At 32.0% G+C, this 27,372-nt stretch overlaps 2 protein-coding genes across 11 annotated transcripts in view; one reads left to right on the top strand and one right to left on the bottom strand.

The window, feature by feature from the left end:
- The window catches only part of LOC123679837 (rap guanine nucleotide exchange factor 4), a 697,170-nt gene that overhangs the window by 158,105 nt on the left and 511,693 nt on the right, over positions 1 to 27,372 (top strand). The window contains exon 1 of one of the 10 annotated variants that reach the window (XM_045617361.1): positions 14,698 to 14,822. The exons of the other annotated variants lie outside the window; for them this stretch is intronic. Coding sequence (XP_045473317.1) covers position 14,822 — 1 coding nt within the window. The 5' untranslated portion in view covers positions 14,698 to 14,821. Of the gene's footprint in view, positions 1 to 14,697; positions 14,823 to 27,372 lie in introns of those variants that run through there. 10 annotated transcript variants of the gene reach the window in all.
- LOC123679841 (cGMP-dependent protein kinase, isozyme 1-like) lies at positions 546 to 14,642 on the bottom strand. Its single transcript, XM_045617370.1, has 9 exons — positions 14,490 to 14,642; positions 9,310 to 9,453; positions 8,139 to 8,396; positions 7,848 to 8,066; positions 6,785 to 7,004; positions 4,806 to 4,985; positions 4,461 to 4,676; positions 3,488 to 3,670; positions 546 to 1,879 (listed from the first exon to the last, which is right to left on the bottom strand). Exons 2-9 carry the CDS (start codon positions 9,332 to 9,334, stop codon positions 1,708 to 1,710), a joined length of 1,473 nt encoding a protein of 490 aa, XP_045473326.1. The 5' UTR covers positions 9,335 to 9,453; positions 14,490 to 14,642; the 3' UTR covers positions 546 to 1,707.

The following is a 27,372-nucleotide window of genomic DNA, read 5'->3' as shown; positions in this document are numbered from 1 at the left end:
CCCCAGCATACAATACCATACGACAAGATTGATTGACAATTAGAGAAATAAATGAACTTCAAGATGGATACATCTACTGACTTCCACAAAACATAAATAGCATAAATGTCATTTAATTCTTTATTGAAGTTGTTTACATTATTCCTCCACTTCAGGTTAGAATCAACATAAACACCAAGAAACTTTACAGTCTTTCATCTTAACCTGAGTACCATCTAGTGAAATATCATTAGGAGGCATTATTTTCGATCTTTCGGTCTGGAACATTATGCGATCCGTTTTTTTTTTTTGCATTTAATTTCAAGCGATTCACTTATGGAGATGTTAATAAGTAACTTAGGTATAGGTAAAATTATCAACTGACGCCTTTGGCCTAGCAATACGACTAACTATCCTAGCCACAGAAACTTTTAGTAATCTTGGTTCTTCAAAAAAAAACATTAGTGATAACAAATTATATTTATATACATATGTATGTACATCTAATATAGTAATAAATAATAATAATAATAAATAATAAATCTTTATCGGACCATTTAGATATATTACATGTATAGGACAAGTCAACATTGTAGTATAATAAAAACAGAATAAATAGGTAAAATTTTACAAAAAATTTTCATAATACAGAAACTGATTGTTCATTTAAGGTAACAAATTAAAATACAAATATTCATAACTAAATATCCTCCTACTAGTAAAAGAACAGACAAAATAAACATGAAACGACAATTATCTATGGGTCAGATATTCCCGCAACGTTATAGTATGCCTTGTTCAAAAGGAGTGATTTGACTCTGTGTTCCTCAGACACAAGCTTTTATATTTGGATGAAAAATGATTATAAAGAATGAGACCTTGATATGAGACAGATGACTCTAGTTCACTAGTTTTGTGTAAGGGAACACAAAGCATATCTAAGTGTCTAGTATTATAGTTGTGGAACCTTGAATTTCTGTCAATCAAGTGGTTGTAAGTTTTCATATATATCAACAACTGAAGGATATAGATACTAGGGATGGTGAGAATCTTGTGGGCCGCAAAAAAAAGGTTTGCAAGACTCTCTATGGGGTATGCTGAACATAGTGCGCATTACCCTCTTTTGTGCAATGAACACTCTCTCAGTGTGCACAGATTTACCAAAAAAAATCACATTATATGAAAGGTGACAGTATACTAGGCCGTAATACACTGAAAATAATGCTGACTGCGGCATGGATTGCTTTAGGCGCGAAATAGCGTAACGGGAACTTTTCCCCCTTCTACAGAGAGCATCTATCTGCTGCTCCCATCTCAGAAGGCAATCCACGAAAATTGCCAAACACTTTGTGCAGTCCACTGATTGGATGTTGAAGCCCTCAAACTGAAAACTCAACACCCCATCATGGGAACTCTCAATCTTGAAATGAATACACTTGGTTTTTTCTATATTAACCATCAGTGCATTCTTCCTACACCATTCCACAAACACCTGAAAGAGATGTTTCAGCTGGTTCTTTAGATCTTCCATGGAACCAGCAGATACTACAATAGACGTATTGTCAGCAAAAATTTTCAAAATCCTGGATGGAATGTACTCAGGTGAGTCATTAATAAATAAAATGAACAACAGGCCAAGGACGGGCTACACTAGACTTGCAACAGTCGGCGTCTACACTCGTAAGGATGTTATCAAGTTTTGATGAGAAGAGTGCATTTTTAAGATTTTCAAGCAAAAATCTCATCCCAATTGGACATTTCCTTCGGAGGAGTTGGAGGGGGTTTGTCTTCGTTCAACACCAAATTCATGGCATGAATATTCTGCGATTTGGGAACAAGAATCTTGGGAGGTTTCATTGTCTGAGATATAAGACCAGACCAATTAAATCCCTCGAACCATCTGGAAATAAAATAATAAAAAGATTCGATTAGGTGGAAATAGAATAAGTCTATAATGGTGTCTCGGAGTAGGTATAACAAACAATTTCACCACCGAGACACAGGGTGTTAATGTTGAAAACATTTGTTAAAGGAGTTCGAGAAAATTTGAGGCGGAAGGAAACATTTTGAACACCTACTTCAATATGCTTTCTGTCCCAACTTCCATAATTTTTCTTTGAAAATCTCGACATTTTACCAATACTCCTTTTGGTTCATTATTCTCAATAAAACGATTTTAGAATCGTTTCATAAATCGATTATGGTGTAGAAGAATGAAGCAATAGAGGGTATCTCATCCCATATGAATTTCAGCTATTATGATTATACCGTTGGCGTTGAACATGTATACAGGGTGGTCCATGAACTGGACAAACATATAAAGGGTGAGTCTTTGACTTGTACATATATTTCAACCGAAGAGTTTAGGTCAAATGAAACACTTTTTCCGATTCGATTGTTTTCTCAGTCAGTATATAAGAATTTCAACAGTCTTTATCTTTGAAACCGAGCCGAATCGTAAAAAAATTGAGAAAGAAACAAGTGTTTCCTTCCACCTTAGGAATCTTCCATTGAAATTTATGTCAACTCAAGTCAAAGACTCACCCTGTACAGTCGCGTAGACGACTCCGGTAGAATCAAGTTTTTCTTATGAATAATACCTCGTTTTAGAAGCATAAGCGAGATACAGGGTGTTCAATGTCATTTCTGAGTAATATACTATTGAGTGTGGTCAGATATGCATAACCTTTAAACTAAAGATGAAAACCTCTGAAAAAAATTCAAAATGGCGGAAAAACTGCAATGGTAGGGCTTTTTTTTTTGTTTCCAAATTGAAGTTCATTGTTTTAATGAACGAAAAATATGGAACAGGTCTTTCTTTATAGCCATCCTAAATTGTCCTTTGAACCTCTAACATGATTAAGAAAAAAAACTGGTTGCGCTAATTGAGTACCAAAATTTTGATATTGAGCTGTCGAAATATTCCTGATGGTGTTTTAAACTTATCACACAAAAAAATTCACTGTCATATCAGAGAATTTTAATTGGAAATCTGAACTCTTCTACGGATATTAAAAGAATAACCGTTCGATATTTTGCAATTCTGATTTTATATCGATGTAAGATATGAAAAAAAAACAATCGTGAAACATTTCAATAATTACGAGAGAAATTGTTTTCGTTGCATCTAGACACGTAAAAAAATTTGAAAAAAAAAAATTTTTTAATAATTTATTCACTCATTGAGTTACCTACTTTACTTTATTGTAGCATTTGCATATTTTTTCAAGAAAATTTGTCTGAAATCGGAAGAATTCTTCGAATTTTCTAGAGTCTATCAGAAGACATAACAATGCTGCTCCTTCGTTAATTTAAAATCCAATTGAATATACACGGTGTTTCGATTTCAATGTCAGCCATGACAAAAACCTCAAATGTTTTCTTTTCAGATTTCAGATCAATTATTTCAATATTTATGTTGACGTTCGATGTTTGCGATATTTAATTTAGATTCAACCAAATTTATTGATGATTCAATTGGTACATCTCATTGATATGAAGTCCTTACCTGTGTTTTCTTATATCGTCAATTCTTCGATATCCCAGTCTTTCATTTGGTTCCTTTTTACATAAATTTCTAACTAAGTCTTCAGCTGGTAGGCCCCATAGCTGATAAGGAAATTTAACTTTTTCGATCCCTGTAATTATTTGACTGTACGCCTTCATTGGGTTGACTGTACTGAATAAATTACTGTAAAACGAAAATTAATTTAATTGTTTTGATATAATTTGAAAATCTATTCAATAATTGACAATAAGAAATGAATAATATAATTAACAATGTGATTATAAAAAAATTTAAATATACTAATCATAATTCTTGGTATATCAGATGTATTTTTTGTTGAAGGTTTTTTATTTTTGAATGCAAATTTTCCGTACGATAGATTCATTTATGAATAAGTCGTGGTCAACATTTAATGTATTGCTCCAACCGTGAATTTCCGAGATTGGTTCAGGTTAATTTATATTTACCCAATGAATTAGTAGATGTTTGAAATTCACCCAGTTATTTTATGGATGAGTTATTATATGACATAAAAAAATATACTAATATCATCGGACTTTATTTTAGATCAATGTTATATATTTCATAATATGAAGGTTAAACAATATATCGTTAGGATATTATAACTAGAATCAAAATATGAAAAAAATTCCTTCAAATCTCTCTAATAGTTTATGAGTACAAGGTAAACACTGAGAAAATAAATAATTGCTTAATTTAAGGTGTTCAGTTTTTCTGTTTTGGGCAGAGACAGTAAATAGATGAGTGACCACATTTGCACATTCTCATACACATGACTTCCTGGAAGAACAACTCAGATCCTTTAAGATTTCAATCATTTCAATAAAAGAATGTATATTGAAAAATTGTGGAAGGTTTTCGAAATGAATTATAGAGATCAAACGTTTTGAGGTATAATTTTCCGCACATTAAAAAAAACGAATAGGATAATAATTCTAGAAATTAAACTTACTGTCCGCTTAGCAATTCATAAATCAACACTCCAAATGCCCAGATGTCCACAGCTCTATCGTGACCTATTTTCAGGATAATTTCGGGGGCCATAATAAAAGGCGAGCCACAAAAGGACCATGTCCTTCCTGTGAAACCCAAATGCTTTGATAGTCCAAAGTCTATGAGCTTCACAAATCCATATCGGTCGATAACCATATTGTCTGGTTTCAGATCCCTGCAAAACAAAATTGCGAATGTGTAATATTTCCTGGAATTCTAACCATTAAATATATTCTTTTAATGTCAAACAAAATGGAAGAGTATTTTTATTTTTACTGACAGTAAATTATGTACTATCACTTACCTATAGATTAAATCCCTTTTATGTAAATAGTCTAGAGCTTCTAGGGCACTAGCTGAGATGAAGCGAGCTGTTTCGTTATCGAAACGATCATGTTTTTTCATGACTTCAAAGACTTCTCCACCATGGCCTGCTTCGAAGAGCATGTATATATATCTATTGCTTCGGAACGTTTTGTACAATCTGAAAAAACGTCACAAAATTTTAAACACCATCAAGATTTAGAGTGCTAGATAGTTTCCCACGAAAAAGTATTAAGTACCAGTGGCGGATCTAGGATTTCTTCGAGGGAGGGGCGCACAATACCGAATTCACATACAAGTTATACAGAAGAATTTTTTTTTCCATTCATCAACTTGAATTTCGTCAGACGAAGACGAAGCTTCATCGGTCAAAGGGGGTCGCGCGCCTCCTGCACCCCCTGTATCCGCCCCTGTTCAGCACTCAAATACTCAGTTTCAACGAATAATGCAAAAGTTTGTTGTACGATGATGTGAAAATTCCATATCAATTTTTTTCATATTCGACTAATTCTTTATCATTCATCCAAAAATTGCTACTCTCAAGAAAGAAGTGCTTAGTTATATCAATCCTTAAATGGTTGTTCTTAAGATTTATTTTTACTCTGGTATATAGAATACATAAACATCATTTACATAATTAATGTTCAGTATTGACCGATGTTTATCATTTCTACCGATTGCACCGTTTTCTAACTACCGATGTTTAGCAAAACAGGAGATATTTTTGGCAAAATTTTGACGGTTATCAAAGATACATACAAAATTTCAGTTTGCTAGTATTATGTTCTGTGCTTTTGTGGTGCCAAAGTCAACATAAATTATGAATTATTATTCTAAATTATCATTGAATGGTAATGCATGATCTGAATCTGAATACATATATTTCAATTTTGAATTTTCTCACAATACCAAACACAAAGGCAGAAAGACACAATGTGACACAATAAGGTTATGTCCATAGATAAATAATGTCTATGTTTATATCTATAAGCCATAAACGTTCTGATGTTTTGAGTTGCGCAGATACCCTTTTAAAACTAATCGAGAAGATAAACGTTTAAATTTGCCTGTTTATATAGTTTAAACGATAATTATGCCTCATAAAATGTCATTTGAAAGATGGTGCTAGAGAAATCAGTGAGTAATCAACGTTTAAATTTCAATTACTGGCAAACTGTACAACTGGTCATAAAACCCATAAGAAGATTAGTTTATGGACATGAGTGGTAGATTCGTTTTGTTTGTAATGGATTTTTATTGGCAGTGTTTTACTAATACTTGATAAATACATATTTGTTGTATGAGATAAAAACTTAATCATCCTTTTCAATGAGATTCAATGTAACTACTAATTGGCTGAAAGTCATAGACCAAGTTCAAATTTATCAACGATGTTCGAAAAACTAAACCAGAAAAAAGCGGTGGTGGGTCAGGAAGGGGACACTTGATAGAAATAATTTAGCAGCACACAATTCGGTTGAAGAAGAAGGTAGTTACTACCTTGGTAGTACTTGTCTTGACAAGTACTTGAAATGACAAAACAAATTCATACTGTCAAATTGATTTGACACATGACTAACAGGCTAGCTCTATTCGTTTGAAAAACTGAACAAGCATAATTTTTTTTAATATCTAATTGAGTCAAGCTGAAAGGAAATGAAATATAAAATTAATTATAATAATGCTGACATTTGTGTCAATTTTGATCATAACATAACCTCTCCAAATCCACAGATCAACTGGAACTAGCTTGAATTTTCCATAGTTCTGGAGACGTAGGAAACATTACATTTTGGAGCTAACTCGAAATCGTTATTAATTTTTTATACGTGAAATTTAAAATGGGTCGAAAAATTACAGAAATCTGTTCAAAGAATAAAAACGATCTGCCTTAGAAACGGCCCTTCAAAATTAAAATGTATTCTATAAAATTAGTGAGATATTGAAATATGAACTTACCTAATAATAAATGGGTGTTCACAACTGAAGAGAATTTTCCTCTCGTCAAGTACATAACCTTCCTGCCGTATGTCTACAGTGCGGTGCTTTGAAACTCGTTTCAGAGCAAATTGCTTGCTTGGGTCCTTCGAATAACTCACTAAATCTACTCTTCCAAAACTTCCCTCCCCTAGATTTCCCAATATATTCAAATCCTCGAATTTCATTTCTGAGAATTCTTCTGAAAATCATATGAATTATTATAAATAAAAAAAAACTATTTTATTTATATTTAAAATATGTAATTAGTATGAACATTTCATATATCAATGCGGAAATGGAATATATAACACCTTGCAGTAATTGCAACTACTTCGCAAAATGGGAAACAATTATACCAAAATAGTTTATTCTGAAACAAGTTGCAGAATGGGCTCGCTCCTATTCCAACACGAATGCGAAAACTCGATCCTTCGTCGCTTTTTTTCTAACGCATGTGTGTTGGAATTGCCTTTCGCAATGAGTATTAGACGATATTATATCTATTTCAGTCAGTGAAAAATTCTGATTATAGAACCTAGTGACTTTTGTATTAGGTATATCTTGGCAGTTGGTGTGACAGATTACGGAAGGTGAAATTGAATCGTACGTCTCGAATTTTGAAATAATTCATAATTACGCATTAAATTCGTGAATTATGTCTGGCGAAATCGATTTAACAATACCAGAATTGAAAGAAATTTCGAATAATGTTGCAAATCATTTCACTATTTCCAAATTATATTATATTGACAATAGACGCGTGTTGAAATTTGATAGTATAGTCTGTGTTGATAACTGAAAACAATGCTGTAGTGAGTTCATTACAGCACTGTTAGAACTGTAATGAACTCATTACGATACTGAAATAGAGTAATAAATTTTAGGTGTTCATATTCTACTGTCATCTAATATATTACATATTATTCACCTAAATGCAATGTCTACAATACTACCCTCAGTAATATTCAATCGATGACGTTGAATCTTCTGAACCAATAATGATAAAAATAAACAAATAATATAAATAAAAAAAATTACCTACCTCTGTATAATCCACCAGTATTTTGAAATGGCCCCCACGCAACAGTTTCCTGCCTGAAATATTCACTTCCGCCAATCAACTGTTGTAAATATTCCATATCAAATGATAATAGTTCAACTCCAGGGCTAAATACAATAAAGTCATAACTCGACTCGGTGTTTCCTTCAAAGTGATCACCTCTACTCATCACTCGTGAAATATTTTTATTTTTAACTAACCCTGAAATTTTTTGAATGATTACATGAAACTATTTTAATTCATTCTTACCATTTCTTTTAATATTCTACATACCAATTTTTTTTTTGATGAGCTTAATATTGCCCTTGCTTATAATGTATAAGGTGTTGACTTGCAAATCCAAAACTTCGTTGGTACCGAAATATAAAAGTTTATTGGCAGCTGATATTTTCGAAAGCACTTCATCATCGACGTTCCTGAACCACGGAAAGGTTTTCAAAAATTCCAAATTTTCTATATTCTCCCCTGACTCTTTAATAATAGACCTGAATGCATTCTGCAGAAGTATCCAAACTTTACAGTTGGTGAGAGCTGGAAAATATTGTTATTTAATAGTATTCATATTATGTACTATTAAAATTATTATCCATTCAAAAAAAATTTGCATCCTCGATGTTGAAAATAATATCTTACTGAAATTTTGATTACTATACAATGGAATGGAAATTTAAGATTTTTTCGAATACACAGGGTTCTGCAATAGTGCGTTGCGCTTCATTAGTTACCTTCAATTTGTTATTTCTCGATAATTTCAAATGTAACATTAATATTAAATTATTTTCTAATATACAGGGATAATACAAAAAAAAAGATAATTAGGTGATTATTCAAATTGATCACCACGTATATTTCCTTGAATATCTCTATCATGGCGCAAAATATTAGAAATATTTTTCTAGCGGTACAGATCTTATTCAGAAAAAAACTGCGAAAAGTTTCCTAGATGTGCAAGAAACTTCAAATTGATATATTGCAAAAATAAAAGACTTTTAGAGGAAATTATATAATTGATACCAGAAATACTGTTAAACATACCAATTAAATCAACATTTCCTTGGAAACAACGTTTATAAATATTATCTCTGACAAGTTAATTCGCCAAACACAAGCAATTAGTTGACCATATTTTTGTTACTAGTTTGTTCTCTGATTTAGCCTCAAACTTTCCGAAATAACGCTTGACATACAATTCACGTGCAATCTTTAAACAATGTGTTAACTAATAGGATGATCAAATCCAAAATTTGACATAATAATTATTGGAGTTCATTAAATTCTACAGATCTAAAAAGAAACTCACCTTACCACATCTAGTATTCTCTGCTCTGAATCATTCAGAAAGTTCGAATTTGGTAATAATAAAATGAGCATTCAGGAACCGCAATAGTAATTTCAGTAAACGAGCAAAAATGATGAACAAAATAAAGAAAATAATTAGACTCACCTTTCATTTTCAAATTATTTCGCATCAGAAAAACGCCTTCATCATATATCTTTCCTGTTCTTCCTTTATATGGTTTTTCTAATTGCTCTTCATGAACTTCGAATGCACCCTCCTCAACAACAATCAAATATCTTCCCAAACTCTCTGGAAAAAAACCTCCTTCTTGGAATTCTTCATGGAACATCGAGTTTATGATTTTTTCAATTATGCTTGGTTTCAAATGTTTAAAATATAAATGATCCTGAATCGCACTATTTATTAATATTTTTGATTTAAAATTTTCACCAGTTTTTTCTGGTATACCTAAAAAGCAAGTAACTGCGAACATTTCTTTCGAAATGAGATGCTTTGTAATATTGGAATTTTCCATTTTTGGACTACGTTCCTCTACATTCATCTTGGAATGACGTTATATATTCAGAAAGAGGTATACAGAAAATTCTTAACAATGACGTTATTACTGACGAACAGATAATAAAACTTTCGAACCTTATCACAACTTAATGAGGTAATGCTCCTATAGCCGAGCCCATAGCAGCATCACCTCAATTGAAATCTATAGAATTCAATTTATCTGCCTTCTCTTCTTCTTCTCTGAATTATATAGGTACTTTCTCTCCTCATTTTAGATAAATATTTATATGAATAAAAGTGAAATTATTTTCAACGATTTCATATTTTCATATTCATTGGCACAAGGTGACTCAATTTGAAAAACTTTGAATATTATGGGCTCACCCTATATAGATCGGTTTCCGAATGATTATACTATATTATACAGTGGACTCTCGTTTACTCGAAACACCACGGGATCAAGATTTTTCGTCGAGTTACTAATAGTTCGACATGGGCGTAGTTCGAGTTATACAGGTCATTCTTGATTGAATTCGACGTACACAGAGGTAATGAGATATAGTGGTAAGCCGAGAGGTAAACCAAATGGTAATTCGGGTTATAGAGTTAAAGAATAGTGATATTTATTCCCTATAATGAGAGTAGATCGTACAGGTTTGATGAAACCGGTGTGAAGTTATCCACATCCACAAGTATACCCTGAATCAAAAGTAGGGTTCAAGCAAAAAATGGTATATTTATGATTTTCGATATGGAAATGGATAGTAATTTATTATTTGACTCGAGGAATACAGACTTTCTATATTTTTCTTTATTACTGAACATTTTTTAGAAATTCAGAGGCTCTTTCATTAAAAAAAGTTATGGATTTTTATCGCGAAAATACCCCCAAAATCGCAGTTTCCCCCCTCCCCGGGGCCTGACAAACTGTATGGAGTATGTCATTCGATTCAATTTTCCTATGTTCATCACATACTAAAAGCACAACACGGTACTCTTTCATTCAAAAAAGTTATGGTTTTTTATCGCGAAAATACCGCCAAAATCGCATGTTCCCCCTCCCCGAGGCCTGACAAATTGTATGGAGTATATCTTTCGATTCAATTTTCCACTGTCTACCACATACTAAAAGCAGAACAAGGTACTCCTTTATTTAAAAGAGTTATGGATTTTTATCTAGGAACGGCCCCTATAACATTATTAACAACCCCCTGAATGGCCAAAAAATGTTCAATAATAGAAAAAAATATGAAAAGTCTGTACTGCTCGAGTCGAATAATAAATTACTATCCATTTCCATATCGAAAATTATAAATATACCATTTTTTGCTTCGACCCTACTATTGGCTCGGAATGCACTTGTGGATGTGGATAACTTCACACCGGTTTTACTGAATTTATTGAAAAATGAATTGACAATAGAAAATTTCATAATGAAATAGATCAACGTGTCTTTGTGTTGACAAAAGCCAAATGACAAATTCTGAATATTTTAAGAGTTTATCCGATGAAGGAGTTTGATTTAGACTCAAAAGAGTTAATTAATTCATAGTGTTATTTCTTTGCTGTTATCATTTTCTCCATCCTAACAAATTATTGCAATTATTGCGAAAGAGTATTTCACTCAAATTTTTTAAGCTTGTTTCAGAAATTTTGAAGGAAACTCTAAAGGTTTTCGTAAAAATTCCAATTTACCGAGAGGTCTCTCAGAGGCTTAGGAAAGTCGGGATAAAAAACATCAAACAAAAATATTTCCAACAACCTTCACATAACTAAGGAACAAATAAACAAAATTCTATAAAACCTCTCGATGCAATTATTGCATCATTAAATACGCTCGATTCATCGGCACGTTCCGGACTTGTGCGGCGGGGTTTGGAATTAACTACTGACTTCGAGTTGTAGAGGTAAATTTAGTGCGTCTTCGCTTATAGAGGTAAAAATGGTAAAATATATCCGTAAAATCTTTCGAGTTATGCATGGAAATTTTTTTCGGCTTAGACAGGTTTTTCCAAGGGGATTGAAAATCGATCGAGTTATCGAGGATTTAGAGTTAACGAGGCTCGAGTTCATGAGAGTCCACTTATAACAAATTCATTTGAGTATAGTTAATTACTTTGATTACAAAAGATGAATATGAAATTTCGAATGATTTTTCAATCTTGAATCTTTTTATATTATTTTGAAGATTGAGGTTTAGTTACGATTGTTACGAAATAATTCCGTGACATTGGATCATATCTACATAATATAAAAACGACTGAAAATTATATAAATTCATATGCTCGGTTAGTTTTTCTTTTTAATTTCAGTTCAGAAGTGATTTTGTTCATTGGTGAATACGTGGTCAAGTCAATGATGTTTTTTTTTAATGCGAAAATATTTCATGTCATACCTCATTCGAAAGGTCCTTCACTTCTCCATTCATCAATGCACATTTGGAAATTATTTTTTACACTGTCGGAAAAAATTAATTGTTCCCTCAGTATCATAGTCACGATAATAAAAGGACAGAATTTAAATTTCAATTCCACAATGGTTTCTTAATTAAGCATTGCAAATTATAAAAAGACATATTTACATGATCATATGATTCATCGATACTGATAAGAATTGTTTAAGATACATATCTGAAGAAAAAATAGTTCAGATGTCCCAAAATTTTTACTGTTTCGGTATTTGTGGTTTTCAAAGATTTTCCGGACTCTAGAACGAGATCTATAGACGTTCATAAAATTTAATTTTCAAAAATGACTTGAATGAAACCGAATAAAAATATAATTTACTGAAAAAAAATATATTATAGTTTCGGAAGGTATGTCGTTTTGTAAATTTCAAACGACTGAGGAATAAATTATAATAATGATAATTTTTTTCAAGCGAATGATTATTTTTCCTCTACGAAAGTATAAACCAAAATTGTTCGATTATGAACAGACGGATGAAGCACCACAAGATCCAAAAATAACTTTAAAAATAAAATTTCTTTTTGAAAATAATTGATCAAACACTAAGTTCCTTAAATAGTAGGTTTGCCCTTAGATTTTTTTCATTATCTGAAGCGAAAGTCCTCTTGAAATTCTACAATATATTTTTGAAAATAATCTAACTTCTTCTCTACCGAATCTTAGTATTGCCTCAAGAATCCTTCTCACTTTACCTGTGTCTGTTGCTTCTGGTGAGAGATCATTCACTAAATTAGAAATAATTAAAAACTAGGCTACCATGTCATAAGAAAGATTTTCTGGATTGGCAATCTTAGATATAGAGTAAGAGATACTCGATAAAATTGATTGATTGATAATAAAAAAGGATTTGCAGCAGCCAAATCTAGAAAAACATCCATTCAATTTCTGGATTGATCCTAATTAAATGTGTATGCCTTTATGAATAATTCATAGACGAATACAGCTTGAATTTTGAATGACATTTGGAATGTATTATGTTACAACTAACACCATAAAGTTCTTAAGGCAATGAAGGTTGCTGATAGATTTTCAACCATTCTACACTAGATTCTCAATAAAACTTAAAAAAAAAATTTCCGATTATCCAGCATTGCTTTTCTCTACCTCCCCCCTTTAAGGGGCGCCAAAATATGTTCTGCACGCGGGCGTTGATGTCCCTTGCGGGGGCCCTGCAATTATCTTAAGATAATTGAATAATAAATTTATGATATTACTTGATTTCATTATGATGACATTTTGATATCTGTACCTATAGATAATGTATATAAAATTATTCTGAAATGTTTCAGTATTATTCATATCTTTATCTATTCTGTTTCAAAGAGTTTCTTCATATAAATAGTTTTCAGCATATATGTACTTTGTTGCTTCCTTATGAATAAAAATTTATTTTTACAGTTTTCAATAAAACACTGAAGAATGAGTTAGAAATGTGAATCATTGATCTATTTATCAATGTTCAGGTAATGAGGTATTATTGAATATTTTCTTTCGAAAAAATTTTAAAAATATTAGGACATAAGAATTTTAATCGATGAAAAACAAATTTATTTCAAACGATGAATATTTTGACGAGGTGAAACATTATGTCATAATATAAGAGAAAACAGAAAACAATATTTGAACTTTACAGTATAATTGCTTGATCTAACGTGCTTCGATGAACTAATTTTTTTCATTTATCTTATCACCTAACTTGATTATTTCATTATCACATCTTATTGCTATTAGAAATTATGACTCCAGTAAAATTCCTTTCGCTGAAAATCACTAATTGCAGTCAATTATTCTGAGTTCCAAGTTCCAAATAGGTTTTCGATATTAATCTTTATTCAATATACACGTTGTTCGCTCCATATAAATAAAATTCAATTATTTTGTCAGTGTTCGAGGAAATATTAGAAAGCAAAATATAAATTACAAATCTTTTTTCAATTGAAATGTTTAGGTGATTATTATTCCTTTTTTTCTAAGAAATATTACCAACGTTAGAAATTCGATCAAAGTGTTGAGTATTGTAATCGATTTCCGTGATAATAGATACGACATTTTTGAAATTTTTGGTATATATAAAAAATAACCAATTCAAGATTCGAGTAGAATTTCCTGTTGATTGTGCCAGCAAAACCATAGGAAATTTATGCAAGATATAGAAAATAAAACCTTATATTTCATTGATAGAAAAATCTCGTTTCAAGTACTAATTAGTTGGGAAATATCGGTCTCAGGAACAAGATGAGTGAAAATGTAAACCGAAAAATGAAAAAAAAACTAAGCTATCTAACATCAAAGCGAATCAAGCAAGACATGGGTATGGAAAACAGAACAATCAAAACGAAAGAAAAGAGAGATACTCACTGTCAGAACAATAAAAACTTGAATATTTTCAAGTTTGCAGGTAACGCCCGTACTGTTAGTACACTGAGTATTGCATATTCCACCTTATTTCAAAAATGGTGAAAGCAGATTTAACGATTTACGTTTTTTGTCACGCCACTGTACATGTTACTGGTTTTTCTTCAGTTCATTCCGCGGTTCGTTTTAAATTCATTCTTATTTTATGTGCAATGTGTCATGACCCCGGAAAAACCAACAAACATCAATGCTAAGGTTCAGTGGAACTCGTTTTCTTTGATTTTTGAATGACTATTTTCTGTAGATGAAAATATTCAAGGTTTTATTGTTCTGACAGTAAGTATCTCTCTTTTCTCTCGTTTTTTCGTTTCGATTGTTCTGTTTTTCATACCGATGTCTTACTTGATCCGCTTTGATGTTAGATAACTTAGTTATTTTTTTCATTCATTCATTTTTCGTTTTACATTTTCACTTTTTGTTGTCATCTTTATGTTTGATGTTTTCAATTAATTTATGTTATCATTTAAAGGCACATAAAATTCGGTTTCTCCATGTTCATGTGTCACTAAATGTAAGTTATTGTTTTTAGCCTGAAGAAGGACTAATAAAAGCCGAAACTTTGTGAAAGAATGGAGTGGAACTTGTTCATTTCTTGTGTTCCTGAGAACGACATTTTCCAACTTTACTTATAATTCATTGTCGAAAAATCCGAACCAAATTGAAATTTTGCCTTAATTTGAACACGTTTTTTAATATTTTTCAGATATTTTTATATTTTCATCCCCTAACATCATTCTGCTGGAAACCACTAATTTTATACCTTTTTTATCTTATAGATTTATCAGATGAATCTACAATGACACAAAATGGTATCTTGTCTCAGATTGTGCCATACCTTACTGAACCTAAAGATTTCTTTGAAATTTGTAAAATTGAAAAAGGACAAAATATTGAAAAATCTTAGTGATTTGACTAATATGCAAGAAAACTGAAAGAGTTTTTGGATAAAGTAGCCAGAAAATAACGACGACGTTAAAAATGATGTATATTCTATTCAGGAATTATTGACATCGAAGTAGGCCTTGAACGTCTAGTCGCGGCTTTATTCAGAGATACCAAATTTTCGAAACTACGAAGGGATGCATACAGTCATGATTTCATATACTGGAATTCGGCTTCTTTAACGTAAAAATATAGTGGAATGCTTTCACAATTCAATGAAATTCATTTTAGAGTGGCCCATGAAATAGCCCATTGGAGATTATCAAAATGTGCTTGTTCCGAAGAATCTTCAATAATTTTTGCGTACTTAATGGACACTGGATATTTTTTTGCAAAATTCTAATCATATAACTCTAAACATGCTATTTCATCCCAGAATTTACAGATCATTTTAACTGAGGTAGCTAAAATGGTGAAGAAAACTTGTTGATTAATTTGAATAGTGTATCTAAGTGAATGTAATGGCAATATCATAAGAAAAAAATGAACTTCAAAGAATCCAATGAAGAATTTTAACATTGTAGCTGTAGCGTAACTTTCAAAATCGGAACCAAGTTGTCAACCAATGTGTAGAATACTTTAAAAAGTCACTATATTAATAAGGAACGAAAAAAAAAAACTACAGTCACTATATCAAAACTGTTCATGACATGAATAATTGATTGAACTTGTATGAAAATAATTGATACATATTTGTTCACTCAAGTTTTCTATATATTTTATCTATTAAAGGCGTGTTCATACCATTTTCTATTAAACAACATGAAGTATTTTCCCATAACGGTATGAAAATATTTTTCAATTGTTAGTTTTGTAAATTCTGTTATTATTTTTAAGTATTTAAAAATTGAAGAAATTCTTAAATTTACTCTACTGAATAAATTTTTCAATTCAATACTCAGTAAAAATTTCATAAAGGAATCACAATTCATTAGATTTTTGGAGTACTCATTGAAGAACAAAAAACATATACTAAATTTTTAATTTCAAAATAGAATATAAATAAACGAAAGATGCAATGCCAAGACTTTTTTAACAGATCTTTATATAGCTTGATATCATTTACACCTTCGGTCATTCTCTAAAAAATTTTTGAAATTCATTATCTGAACATATTATTCCAATTATCTGCAGAGAAGATATTAATTCATCAATTATGAAATAATTCTCCATTCATAGATTTATATAATGCTTATGATCATCACTGACCACTGTTAAAACACTTAGGTGAAAATCCATCAATAGTGTACCTTCTACCATGATATAAGCATGTTATGAGGAAGGATTCCTTATACTATGATAGGCATCAATAATGACACCCAAAAATCAGTGCCGTATCTAGGGCGTGGCAAAGGTGGCACTTACCACGGGTGCAAGGTCCGCAGGGGCGCCCAAAAATATCAAGAGAAAATATATTGAAGCACCAGGCGAAATAATTCGAAAGATCACAACTCAGTTTTCATGTATTCTAGGGATTCATCAAACCAAGTAGCTTGATATTTTAACCAACTATTTGACTTGAAAATCAAGCTCGTGAAATATTACATACATCCTTGAACTTGACCTGACTTGATTTGAGATATTTATTGCTTGACTTGATATCCAGCTACTTGATATTACTTGAGCTTGTTACACACGAGTCGCACGTCGTATATTTCTGAAGGCTCGTGGGCGCTTAAGGCGGCCACTCACGAGGCACCCATGTTCGAGCGTTCGGATAATTTTACAGTCGGGCAGCTCGGGACACGGCCGCACGACTGTAAATCATAGAATGAACTTGACTGCCCGACTGGAATCTCTTGGAAGCCTGGCGTTCAAAGTCTCGAAAAAACGCTTCGTGAGTGGCGGGCTTTAGACAAAATAAGGGGGTTCCCGAGCTCCGAGATGACTGAAGCGATCGCCAGCAGGGGCGTAACTAGAATTGACTCATGGGGGGTCGTTTACTCCCACTTTGGAAAAGCACAATCTTTAAATTTTTTATATTCTTTTTTCAATTTGGTTGGGAATTTGGATGCCTAGACTGTCCTCCATGAATCAATTCATTGTTCATTGAGGTTCAGCGTGATTCTAGAAGAATCTACGCAAACATAATAATATCATAAACTCCTTTGGTGGCCATCGGCTGAGAACAGTGTCCGTGAAGTTGGCACCCACTTTTTCGAAAATGAAGAATTTTTTTACTGCATTCGTTAGTAACTCGTTAGTAACTATTTGTAACACAAAAATTTTCGTTTGTACCTCAAGGATACTAGTAAAAAAACATCGCATTCCGCTGGGGTGTTAACTTCACGTTTTTTTTTCGATTTTTTCGATTTTTCCAAAAAAAAAATTCAGTTAGAAAGTCCATCGTTTGTCATTGTTTGTAACACAAAAATTCTCGTTTGTAACCCAATCTATAATGAGAAAAAAATTCCCAAAATGCGAAGTTAGCACCCACTTTTTCGAAAATTAAAAATATTTTTTTGCATTCGTTAGTAACTCGTTAGTAACTATTTGTAACAATAAAATTTTCGGTTGTACCTCAAGAATACTGGTAGAAAAACATCGCATTCCTCTGGGCTGCTAACTTCACTTTTTTTTTCGATTTTTCGAAAATTAAGAATTTGTTTTTTGCATTCGTTAGTAACTCGTTGGTAACTATTTGTAACACAAAAATTTTCATTTGTTACCCAACCAATAATGAAAAAAAAACACCCCAAAAAGCGAAGTTAGCACCCACTTTTTCGAAAATTAAATTTTTTTTTGCATTCGTTAGTAAGTCGTTAGTAACTATTTGTAATACAAAATTTTTCGTTTGTACCTCCGAAGATACTGGTAGAAAACATCGCATTCCGCTGGGGTGCTAACTTCGCATTTTAGGAATTTTTTTTTTCATTATAGATTGGATTACAAACAAAAATTTTTGTGTTACAAACAGTTACTAACGATGGACTTTCTAACTAAATCTTTTTTTTTGGAAAAATCGAAAAATTCGAAAAAAAAAACGTGAAGTTAGCACCCCAGTGGAATGCAATGTTTTTCGACCATTATCCTTGAGGTACAAACGAAAATTTTTGTGTTACAAATAGTTACTAACGAATGCAAAAAAAAAAATTTGTATTTTCGAAAAAGTGGGTGCTAACTTCACGGACACCTGAGAACAACCGCAAATAGTGAATCTACGAAGGGTATGGCATTAAAAACAGATGGTGTAAATTTCAGTTGAAAATATTCCATCATAGGGTATTTTATAACGTGAAAGAAATGTAACTGGAATTTGTTTGACAAATTAAAGTGGCAGAAAATTTCAGATTTATCTATAAATCTAAAATATTTTCACTGTTCAATTAATTCCACATAAAAGAATAGTTTTTTTTCTCATTACCTCTATTTTACAGAGAATTTTTACGTACCTTAGCGTTCCCAATCATTCCAATTATTTATCAGTTTACATTCATATAATACTGTTATATGAGACTATTGGCGCATATGTTCAATTACTGAATTTACAGGAACGGAATAATCTCAAAAGTAAAAAAAAAAACATCAAAAATATTGATAATCGTGAATCGAATTAATTCTAAATATGAAAATTTATAATACGATTTCATAAGACAAGTATTTTTTATTTCCTATTTCAGATCCAGTTTTGAAAACCATCATGTATCTAATACCTCTAAAACTCATGTTCAAAGAATTCTTTATTTGATTATTTTATCGAACATCTTTTTATTTCTAGCGATACCTCGCAACGAACGATGCCGAGGAATCTGGAAACATTGAAAATATTGCTAGCCTTCCCTAGAATTTGCGTACTAAGCCTAAAATAATCAGTAAAACGAAAATATATGACTTAAGTTATGAACAAAAAAATACTATAAGAAAATATAATGGATAAAAAAAATCTTCGAAAATGAGGGGCGGTGTCTAATATATTGCCACAGGCGCAATAGTACCTAGATACGGCTCTGCCAAAAATGATCTTATCAGTAAACATTTGTTCATATATTCAGCTGTGTTTTCAAATGTGAAACTATTAAGGCAGTCTTATCAGTATTCAGAAATAGACGAACCATTCAAATGAAATATGCAAACGCAATTTTGCCCTTTCCACAGCTCCATTCATGGTTCGGTCAGAAAATATCAATGTATTGTCATCTGCAAACATTGTCAAAGCGAGAGGACCATCCACAACCACAATATCAAGCAAGTCATTAACAAATAAGAGAAATAGTAGCGGTCCCAAAATGAACATCGCACTCTACATCGTGGAACAAAGATCTTATTCCGTTAATTTCTACCATCTATATTCTATGCTTTAAATAAGATTTACGATTTCTCTAAAACCCAAAAACTTTATTTCATAGAGAAGTAAATCGTGGGTTACCAAACCAAATGCCCTGTTGAAATTCCTCATGACAGCAAGGCTATTGTTCCCATCAATCATACTTTCATAGCGTCTTCCAATAATTGATTGTGTTGACCTTCTCTTCAAATATACATGTTGACAGTTTTACATTATAGTGTGCTTTTGAAGGAACGACAACATTCTATTGAATATTAGAATAAGTTCATAAACTTCTGATATTATCGACAGCAAGGATATCGGTCGGTTATTTTGCGCTAACTTCGTATCATGCTTTTTATGTACCATTCTGATTCTGGCAATTTTAAGAATATTTGAATGAACTCCATCAGATAAAGATCTATTTATTAAAATGGTCAATATTGGGACAATATATGAATAAATATTCTTCAAAATATTCCCTGTTATTTGATCAATACCTGATGAATTAGTTTTTTAAAGTAATGTATAATGTTTGAAACTAGACTCTGTAGCTGGAAAAATAAACACAGAAGAACTCTATCTATTGGTTAGATGTTTGTCCGAATTTTTATATAGATTTCTTTATACCTCCAATTTTGGAACACCCTGTATAAGGAAAGAACAATCGAATCAGTAATCAAAAAATGTTTTTATTTCGAGTAATTTGGTTCAAACTTATTTTTCTCACATATATGAGTCAAATTATATTTTTTTGATATTGTTTTCTCTAGATATCATAAATTTGACACATAATAAATACATCCGCGACAGCAGAGTTTCGAGCACTTACATAATAATGAAATATAACCATGAAATCTGTGTGAAACTGAGATATTCCTGCACGATTTTGTTTTGCAAGGTAAGGCAGGATGAACGGATTTTCTACAGAATTAGAGACTTTTTCATTATCAATCATCAAATATTCACCAATGTCGCATTCGTTCCATTTTTATTGATTATGCTTAGAAATATATTGTGAAAGGATTAAAACGTTGAAATTCAAATATTCTGCATGATCTCGTTTTCCTCCGGAGGATTGATAAAACATCATTCTTCAAAGGATTGTGAGAGTATTAAATTTTAATACTTCAATTAAGGGCAGGATTACAGGATGGAACAGCTTATCGGCCACATTCCCAACTGATTTGTATATTAAGTGGCACCTAGCACTTTGGGCCACTGTGGGATTTATGCTTCATTGAATTGGCTTCCTGATGGATGAGCTAACTATAGACGTTTTTATTTGATCAGAATATTTAAATATAGGTATGGGTAAATTGAGTTAGCATTTCCAAGTCAACTTTTTTTACAGACTAATATGTGGAAATCATTTTTGTGATTGTGTTTCAGATTAAAGGACACTAGTCGAATGAAAATATGTACTAATAACTATAAGTTATTGGAAGTGACATCCTGATTTTATATAATATGGCGGCGAGAACACATGTTCATAAGAACTTTTTCTGGCTCCCGTTTTACAATATGCATTGAAAACCTTCAACTAAATTTTCGATTTTGTCTTCATCACAGTCAGACTTGGCTGTAACTTTATCTATAGTTGGTGTACTGGTAGGTGATTCGTACAAGTGAAGAGTGGATTCACTTGTATCCGTATAAAACCCTTTTTTATTTCAAAATTGTCAATTTTCAGGATTCCAGATTTATTTCGTGCCATTTTACCTTGAAAATGGGAAGGAGCAAAAGAGCTAAACAGAAACGTTTTCCGCCTAATCAGGTAACTCATAAGTAAAGACAGTGGCATATCCAGACATATAGGTAACCATAACCGTATTCTTATGAAAAGAAAGGTGAAAATAGCATATTTACCCAAGTACATGTTAAATTCTATAGAAAAACTACCGCTCAATTGATGTTGAGATTGAGCAAAATAGGTACCAAATGGTATTTTATGATCCGGTTGGCCGGTCCTGAAGGCGGCCCTAGATCGTAATGCGTTCAATAATCCTTCTGACCTTGTAATAAAAGAAATTGGAGTTATGACTTAAATAGGTACACAAGAAAACGCTTAAAAGATAGAAGTGTCTAACGACAAGAGATGTAATAAACCATAACAGGCACTTTGAAAATTTGCCGCCTGGCATTTCCTCATCATTTTAAGATAAATATAGTTAGTATGTTTCAGGATATACTCAAATACAAATTCAATTTAATGAATCCTCAAACCCTAAAACAATTTTCATTAAAAAAATTGCATAAAAAAATCATCCAAGTAGACTAGCAGTATCATTCATTATCGCTCATTGTTCCAAATTATCGAGAAAATTAATACAGATCATCCAAAGCGGAGTTAATTTTCGAGGCTAATTCTCAATCAAAAAGAGTACACACTTAATAGATGAAATTAAACATATCAAGCTACCTAAAAATTGAAAATTTATTTCGTTTGACGAATCCCCCTATAGAAAGTATAAAATTTATAAGATTGATATTTTGGATTGTTTTGGAGTTTGTCCAGAATATAATCATTATTTCGCTTTTACCTGAAATATTCATGGATTATTCAGAACGTAGAATTCTCTAAAACCCTTCAAATAAAAATTCTATTTATTAGTGCAGGTATTTGGATGACCTTATTTGTTGCTTTGAAGGTACCTACTGACGCATCCGTAAATAGGTGCTCCTCCCTTTGATATCTTCAAACAGATATCTGAAAAGTTCAGTTTGCAGATACGTTTAAACATGAAATTTTTTGAAATTGTTAACTTTCGGTAATCTATATGACACATTAAGGATTAAGCCCAGATTATCCGGGACGTATTAAAAATGCCATAAATAAATCAATTTATCTACGACTGTCTTGTCATATTTTCAAAATCAAAATCTCATTTGGGAAATCCATAAATAATTTTCATTACATGACAACGTTCAAAATACAATTATAGATCCTTATGTAGACGCAGTAATCCTACGCTGGGACACAACAATACAATCTAAATGCCATAAATGAATTCATTCTCATTACAGGTATACAGATACAAAAAAAAATGATCGAGCGGATTTTGAGAACATTAAATCCTCCAAGAATACACTTCGTGCTCAATTCTATGAATGATTCAAAACACTTTGTTTTTCTGATTCAGTTTAGTTAGAGGAGGATGGTACTACAGTTGATGTGTGTACATTTTAAGAGCCCAGGTTTAAAAGAATAGAAAGATTCGTCGGTTCTCAATTCAGAATAAAAAAATATTTGACCACTGAAATAGAGAAATGTCTAAAAATCACAATGCTTAGGGAACAGAAAAGCAAGGTTTCAAATGAAAAAACTTTGCCAACGATTTAAAAGACGGCATTACATTTCGAATGTGGAATCTTATATTATTATTTTTAGAACTCTTTATTGTCAAATTCATATGTTTGAATCTTATATTCAATTTTTATATTTTTTTCATTGATAATATTCCAATTCTATTCATATTTCTTCGGATGAAACCACTTTCTACTATTATATGAATAATTTTAATTCAATTGTATCTATCAATTTGTTTTAATTATTCCTGAATAGAGAGTTAAGTAATCATTCAAACTTTTATCGTAATGCAAAACGCAATTATTCGAATGAATATTCGAATATTCAAATGTAGTGGTAACTTAATAATAACATAAAAATTGTTGGCAATGTCATGCGACCCCTTTTCAACCACGCCACTGAATGAATTATCGTATTATTTCTGCGCCATCTATAGCTCATGATTCAGCGCCATCTATCATCGAGTTACTTCTCCACTTTGGGTAGTCATTAGTGTTCGATATATGCAACCCGTAACACACCCGGATCCAACTACAGTAGCGACCCCTGGTGACCAGTTCCTTGCCGTCAAACGGCGGTTGGCTTACTATCCATTCCTTATACTATGATATAAGGAAAGGATAGTAAGCCAGTGTAGTGCTTTTTTCGATTTTGTTGATGTTGAGCGCCATCTAGTTGTACTAACGTTTTACTCGAATTTTACTGTCAAAAATTGGTCCGTAAAGTGGAGCCCTCTGAAAAAATCGGTGTTATTTTGAAGAACCACAATATTTGAAATAGAGTGGTCAGAAGATTTCTATATTTTGATATTTTTTCTGCTCTGTAATAAGCATTTACGCCAGTGGCGTGTATTTGTGATACCTTAATAATAACATAAAAATTGTTGGCAATGTCATGCGACCCCTTTTCAACCATGCCACTGAATGAATTATCGTATTATTTCTGCGCCATCTATAGCTCATGATTAAGCGCTATCTATTGTCAAGTTACTTCTCCAAATCCAAGTCCAACTACAGTAGCGACCCCTGGTGACTTTTTCCTTGCGTCAAACGGCGGTTGGCTTACTATCCTTTCCTTATACTATGATATTACATATACAGGGTGAGTCAATAGTGCTCGATCAGTCGATAATTTTTGGATTTTTTTCTGTGGATTTTATTGCAAGGAATGTTGACGAACGCAGCGAAGCGGAACAACCTTCATGTTGTTTTTAATAATCCATGAGGAAATTGGAAAAGGCGACCAGCAGACTAGGCCTTTCTACAGCCCCTCAAATAGAGGCGCCTGAAACGGTCGCTTGACTCTGTCACTCACAACGCCGGCCCTGATCACCCTGTACATTTTTTCCTATACTACCCAGTCTGGCTCCAGTCTGTATCACCAAAGAGTTGACAAAATTCATCTAGATCTAAATTATCTAAATTAAGTCATACCGTTCAGCATTTCATAGCAGGTAGTAGGACAGAATAAAACTGTCACAGGATGTCCAGGATGAATGTAATGAATTGTTTGAAAATTGAGTTAGAATTTAGCTAGCCACCATACCAGTTCAATTCACAAATGATAATAAATGATGTAATTCTCATTCCATTTAATTCTTGATTTGAAAAAATACAACATTCAGATGATTATAGATTATACGCATTTGTCACATTAGAAATATATCTTTTTAATTATTTTCGCAGTAATGAAGGTTAGAAATTTATTCTAACAAATTAAACTCAATATAATTCGATCAAAAGTCTCACAGAACGAAAAGCGGGTAAACAAACGAACAACGTAGGTATAAAAAAATTATCAAACTCTAATACGAATCCCTTGAAAAACTCCAATAGACCCCTAGGATGGAGTGCTGGAGTATAAAAGAACGGAAGATAATTCAATCACTCCATGTAACGAGATGTTCGAAAGAATATGGAGAGGAAGGTTCTACGTCTATGATTGGTACATTGGGGGAAGCTTATGTTGAATTATTGGCGCTTTACTGCTTTCATTTTGAATGGGAATTTTTACCGAGAAATATTTCTCATACTCCAGCTGTAAGGAATTTATAACTTGAGTTTGCTCTATTTTTCACGAATTGTATATTACAATATAAAGATACATAGCAAAACTACATGATGTCAACAATTCTTACTTCTTCACTAATGTTTATGTGATAAAATTTTCATCCAAAATCCTTGCCACGAACTGTCAAAAATGTGATTACTTCTATGTGTAAATGATGGAGTCGCTAGAATAGTAACTTACATAACAAGCCCGGAAAATAGGTTTTTTTTGGACGAATAGACAAACGTGTCTGTGAGTCCAAAAAAAACATTTTTTAAAGGAATAAGTAAATTCCGTTGTAATTCAGAATAAAATTGTAATCACTTCATAGAAAATATTTTGAAAGTTTTGAATAACTGATACTTACTACTACCTCATTTAACTTTTCACTTGTGTTAGTTCACATTAAACTTAATTATCTGCCCCTTGTAGGTCAGGCATCTCCGCTTCGTGGAAGTGAAATTCAAGATGAGGAATACACAATTTTTTCATTATTCATCATTCGCCTCGCTAACTTGCAAGGTGGTTCACATGATTTTCTTGCACTAATATCATCGACGAATATTTGAAATATCCCATATTAATTCAAGATTTATGATATTTTCATCTCCATCTGAACCAATCAGTTTATTATAATCGGTTCAAATAGACCACGTAAAGGAAATTGTGAGTCACTCCTCATTCGAAGGATTTCATCATCTAATGAATTGGATCAGAAGTATTATCCCCTAAACTTTCAACTCTTCATCCTCGATATTACTTCTGAAACATTATCTTCAATATTGAAGAGCTCAACTGGAAACTTTCAGGTGAGAACTTACTAACAACACTAACAAAATTTAAATCATCATCTTTTTTCATTTTGTGAAAACGATTGGTGGCGTAAATTTGATGGCGGATTTACAATTTCAATTTCAAGAATTGGAGGGAAATTCTAGAAAAAAATATGATTGCCATAATTGAGCACATCACAAAAAAGGCTCATAAATATTCATTCTAAAAACTTAAAAATGTTAACTTGACTTTTCGATTTTTTCAATGCATAAGGTATTATTGTGTAATGAACTGAGTTCATCGATGAAACGAAATGTAAAAGTATGACCACCAATTTCACCAAATTAACATGTCTACGGATGTTGTTATTTCAAACTCTGGAAGAGCGGTTTTCCATTTATATGGGGGGATGAATAATTATAAGAATTCGCAAGGTCTTAATGTGGATTCGGCATGTCGCTTAAAAGGACAATTGGCAGTTGATTTTCTTTCTTGAGATTGAGTTCCGAGTAATTAAAGTCAAATGGATTTTAAAATTAAATAAAATGAATAAAATAAAGAAATTGATCACAAATTTCATATATCAGTTATCAAAATCCAAGGACTTACTGATGCTAATAACTGTTTCAAATGATCGAACACTAAACATAAAAAGTCAAAAAAATAATCAAAATTATTTCTACCAATTTGAAATCATTCTCCAAATATAGCCAAAACTATCTTTTAAAATGTTCACTACGAAGTAAGAAGGTGATGGGCAGCTATGAAATCGCGCCACCTAAATTTCATCGAAAAGTTTCCAGGTGGAATTCCTTGTCGAATGAATGAAACTGAAATTTTAATGAAAATTGAAGAATTTCCACTGAAAAAGTGCATCTTGGAAAAGAGTGGAAGTGAATAAAATGGTTGATAGGAGTTAAAGAACAGTTACATGATGATTACATGATTTATCGTGAATAAATGAGAAAATTGTTATCACTATTATTTTACACAATACAAGAAATTCTCATGAGTATGATAATCAAAGCGTATAAAGAGAAGTTAACTCAGTTAATTAAGAAATCCAAAGACGATGTCTTAGTCTAACTCAGAATGGTGGAATTGCCAGGGCAACGTATTTTCAGGTCCTCCGCCATAAGTGTGATAACCAAAGCTCAAATAAAGGTTGATTCAACAACAAAAAGGTCAGATGCTCGAAAGGGATTTCCGATTTAAGGGTAGGATGCGCCCTCTTCAGCATTCATTTTCAAGTGTAGGTAAGATCATTGTCAACAGAAGTATTTCGTGTTTATTTATGCAGGAAACAGAAATTGAATGAATAATGAAAATAGTTTTTTCTCAGTTTAACTGAATATTCCGTAATTTAGGAACACATTCAAATGATAGGAATTTAATGGTAGGTTGAAAAGTATCTTCACATTTCAGAGCTCCCCTCTGAACTGTTGAATAGTAAATATTTAATGAAGAAGAATGATGAATATGGATTG

This window comes from Harmonia axyridis, chromosome 5 (genome assembly GCF_914767665.1).
Source record: "Harmonia axyridis chromosome 5, icHarAxyr1.1, whole genome shotgun sequence".
Lineage (NCBI taxonomy): Eukaryota > Metazoa > Arthropoda > Insecta > Coleoptera > Coccinellidae > Harmonia > Harmonia axyridis.
Note: the sequence above shows the minus strand (reverse complement) of the source record. Positions and strands in the feature narration are given on the sequence as shown.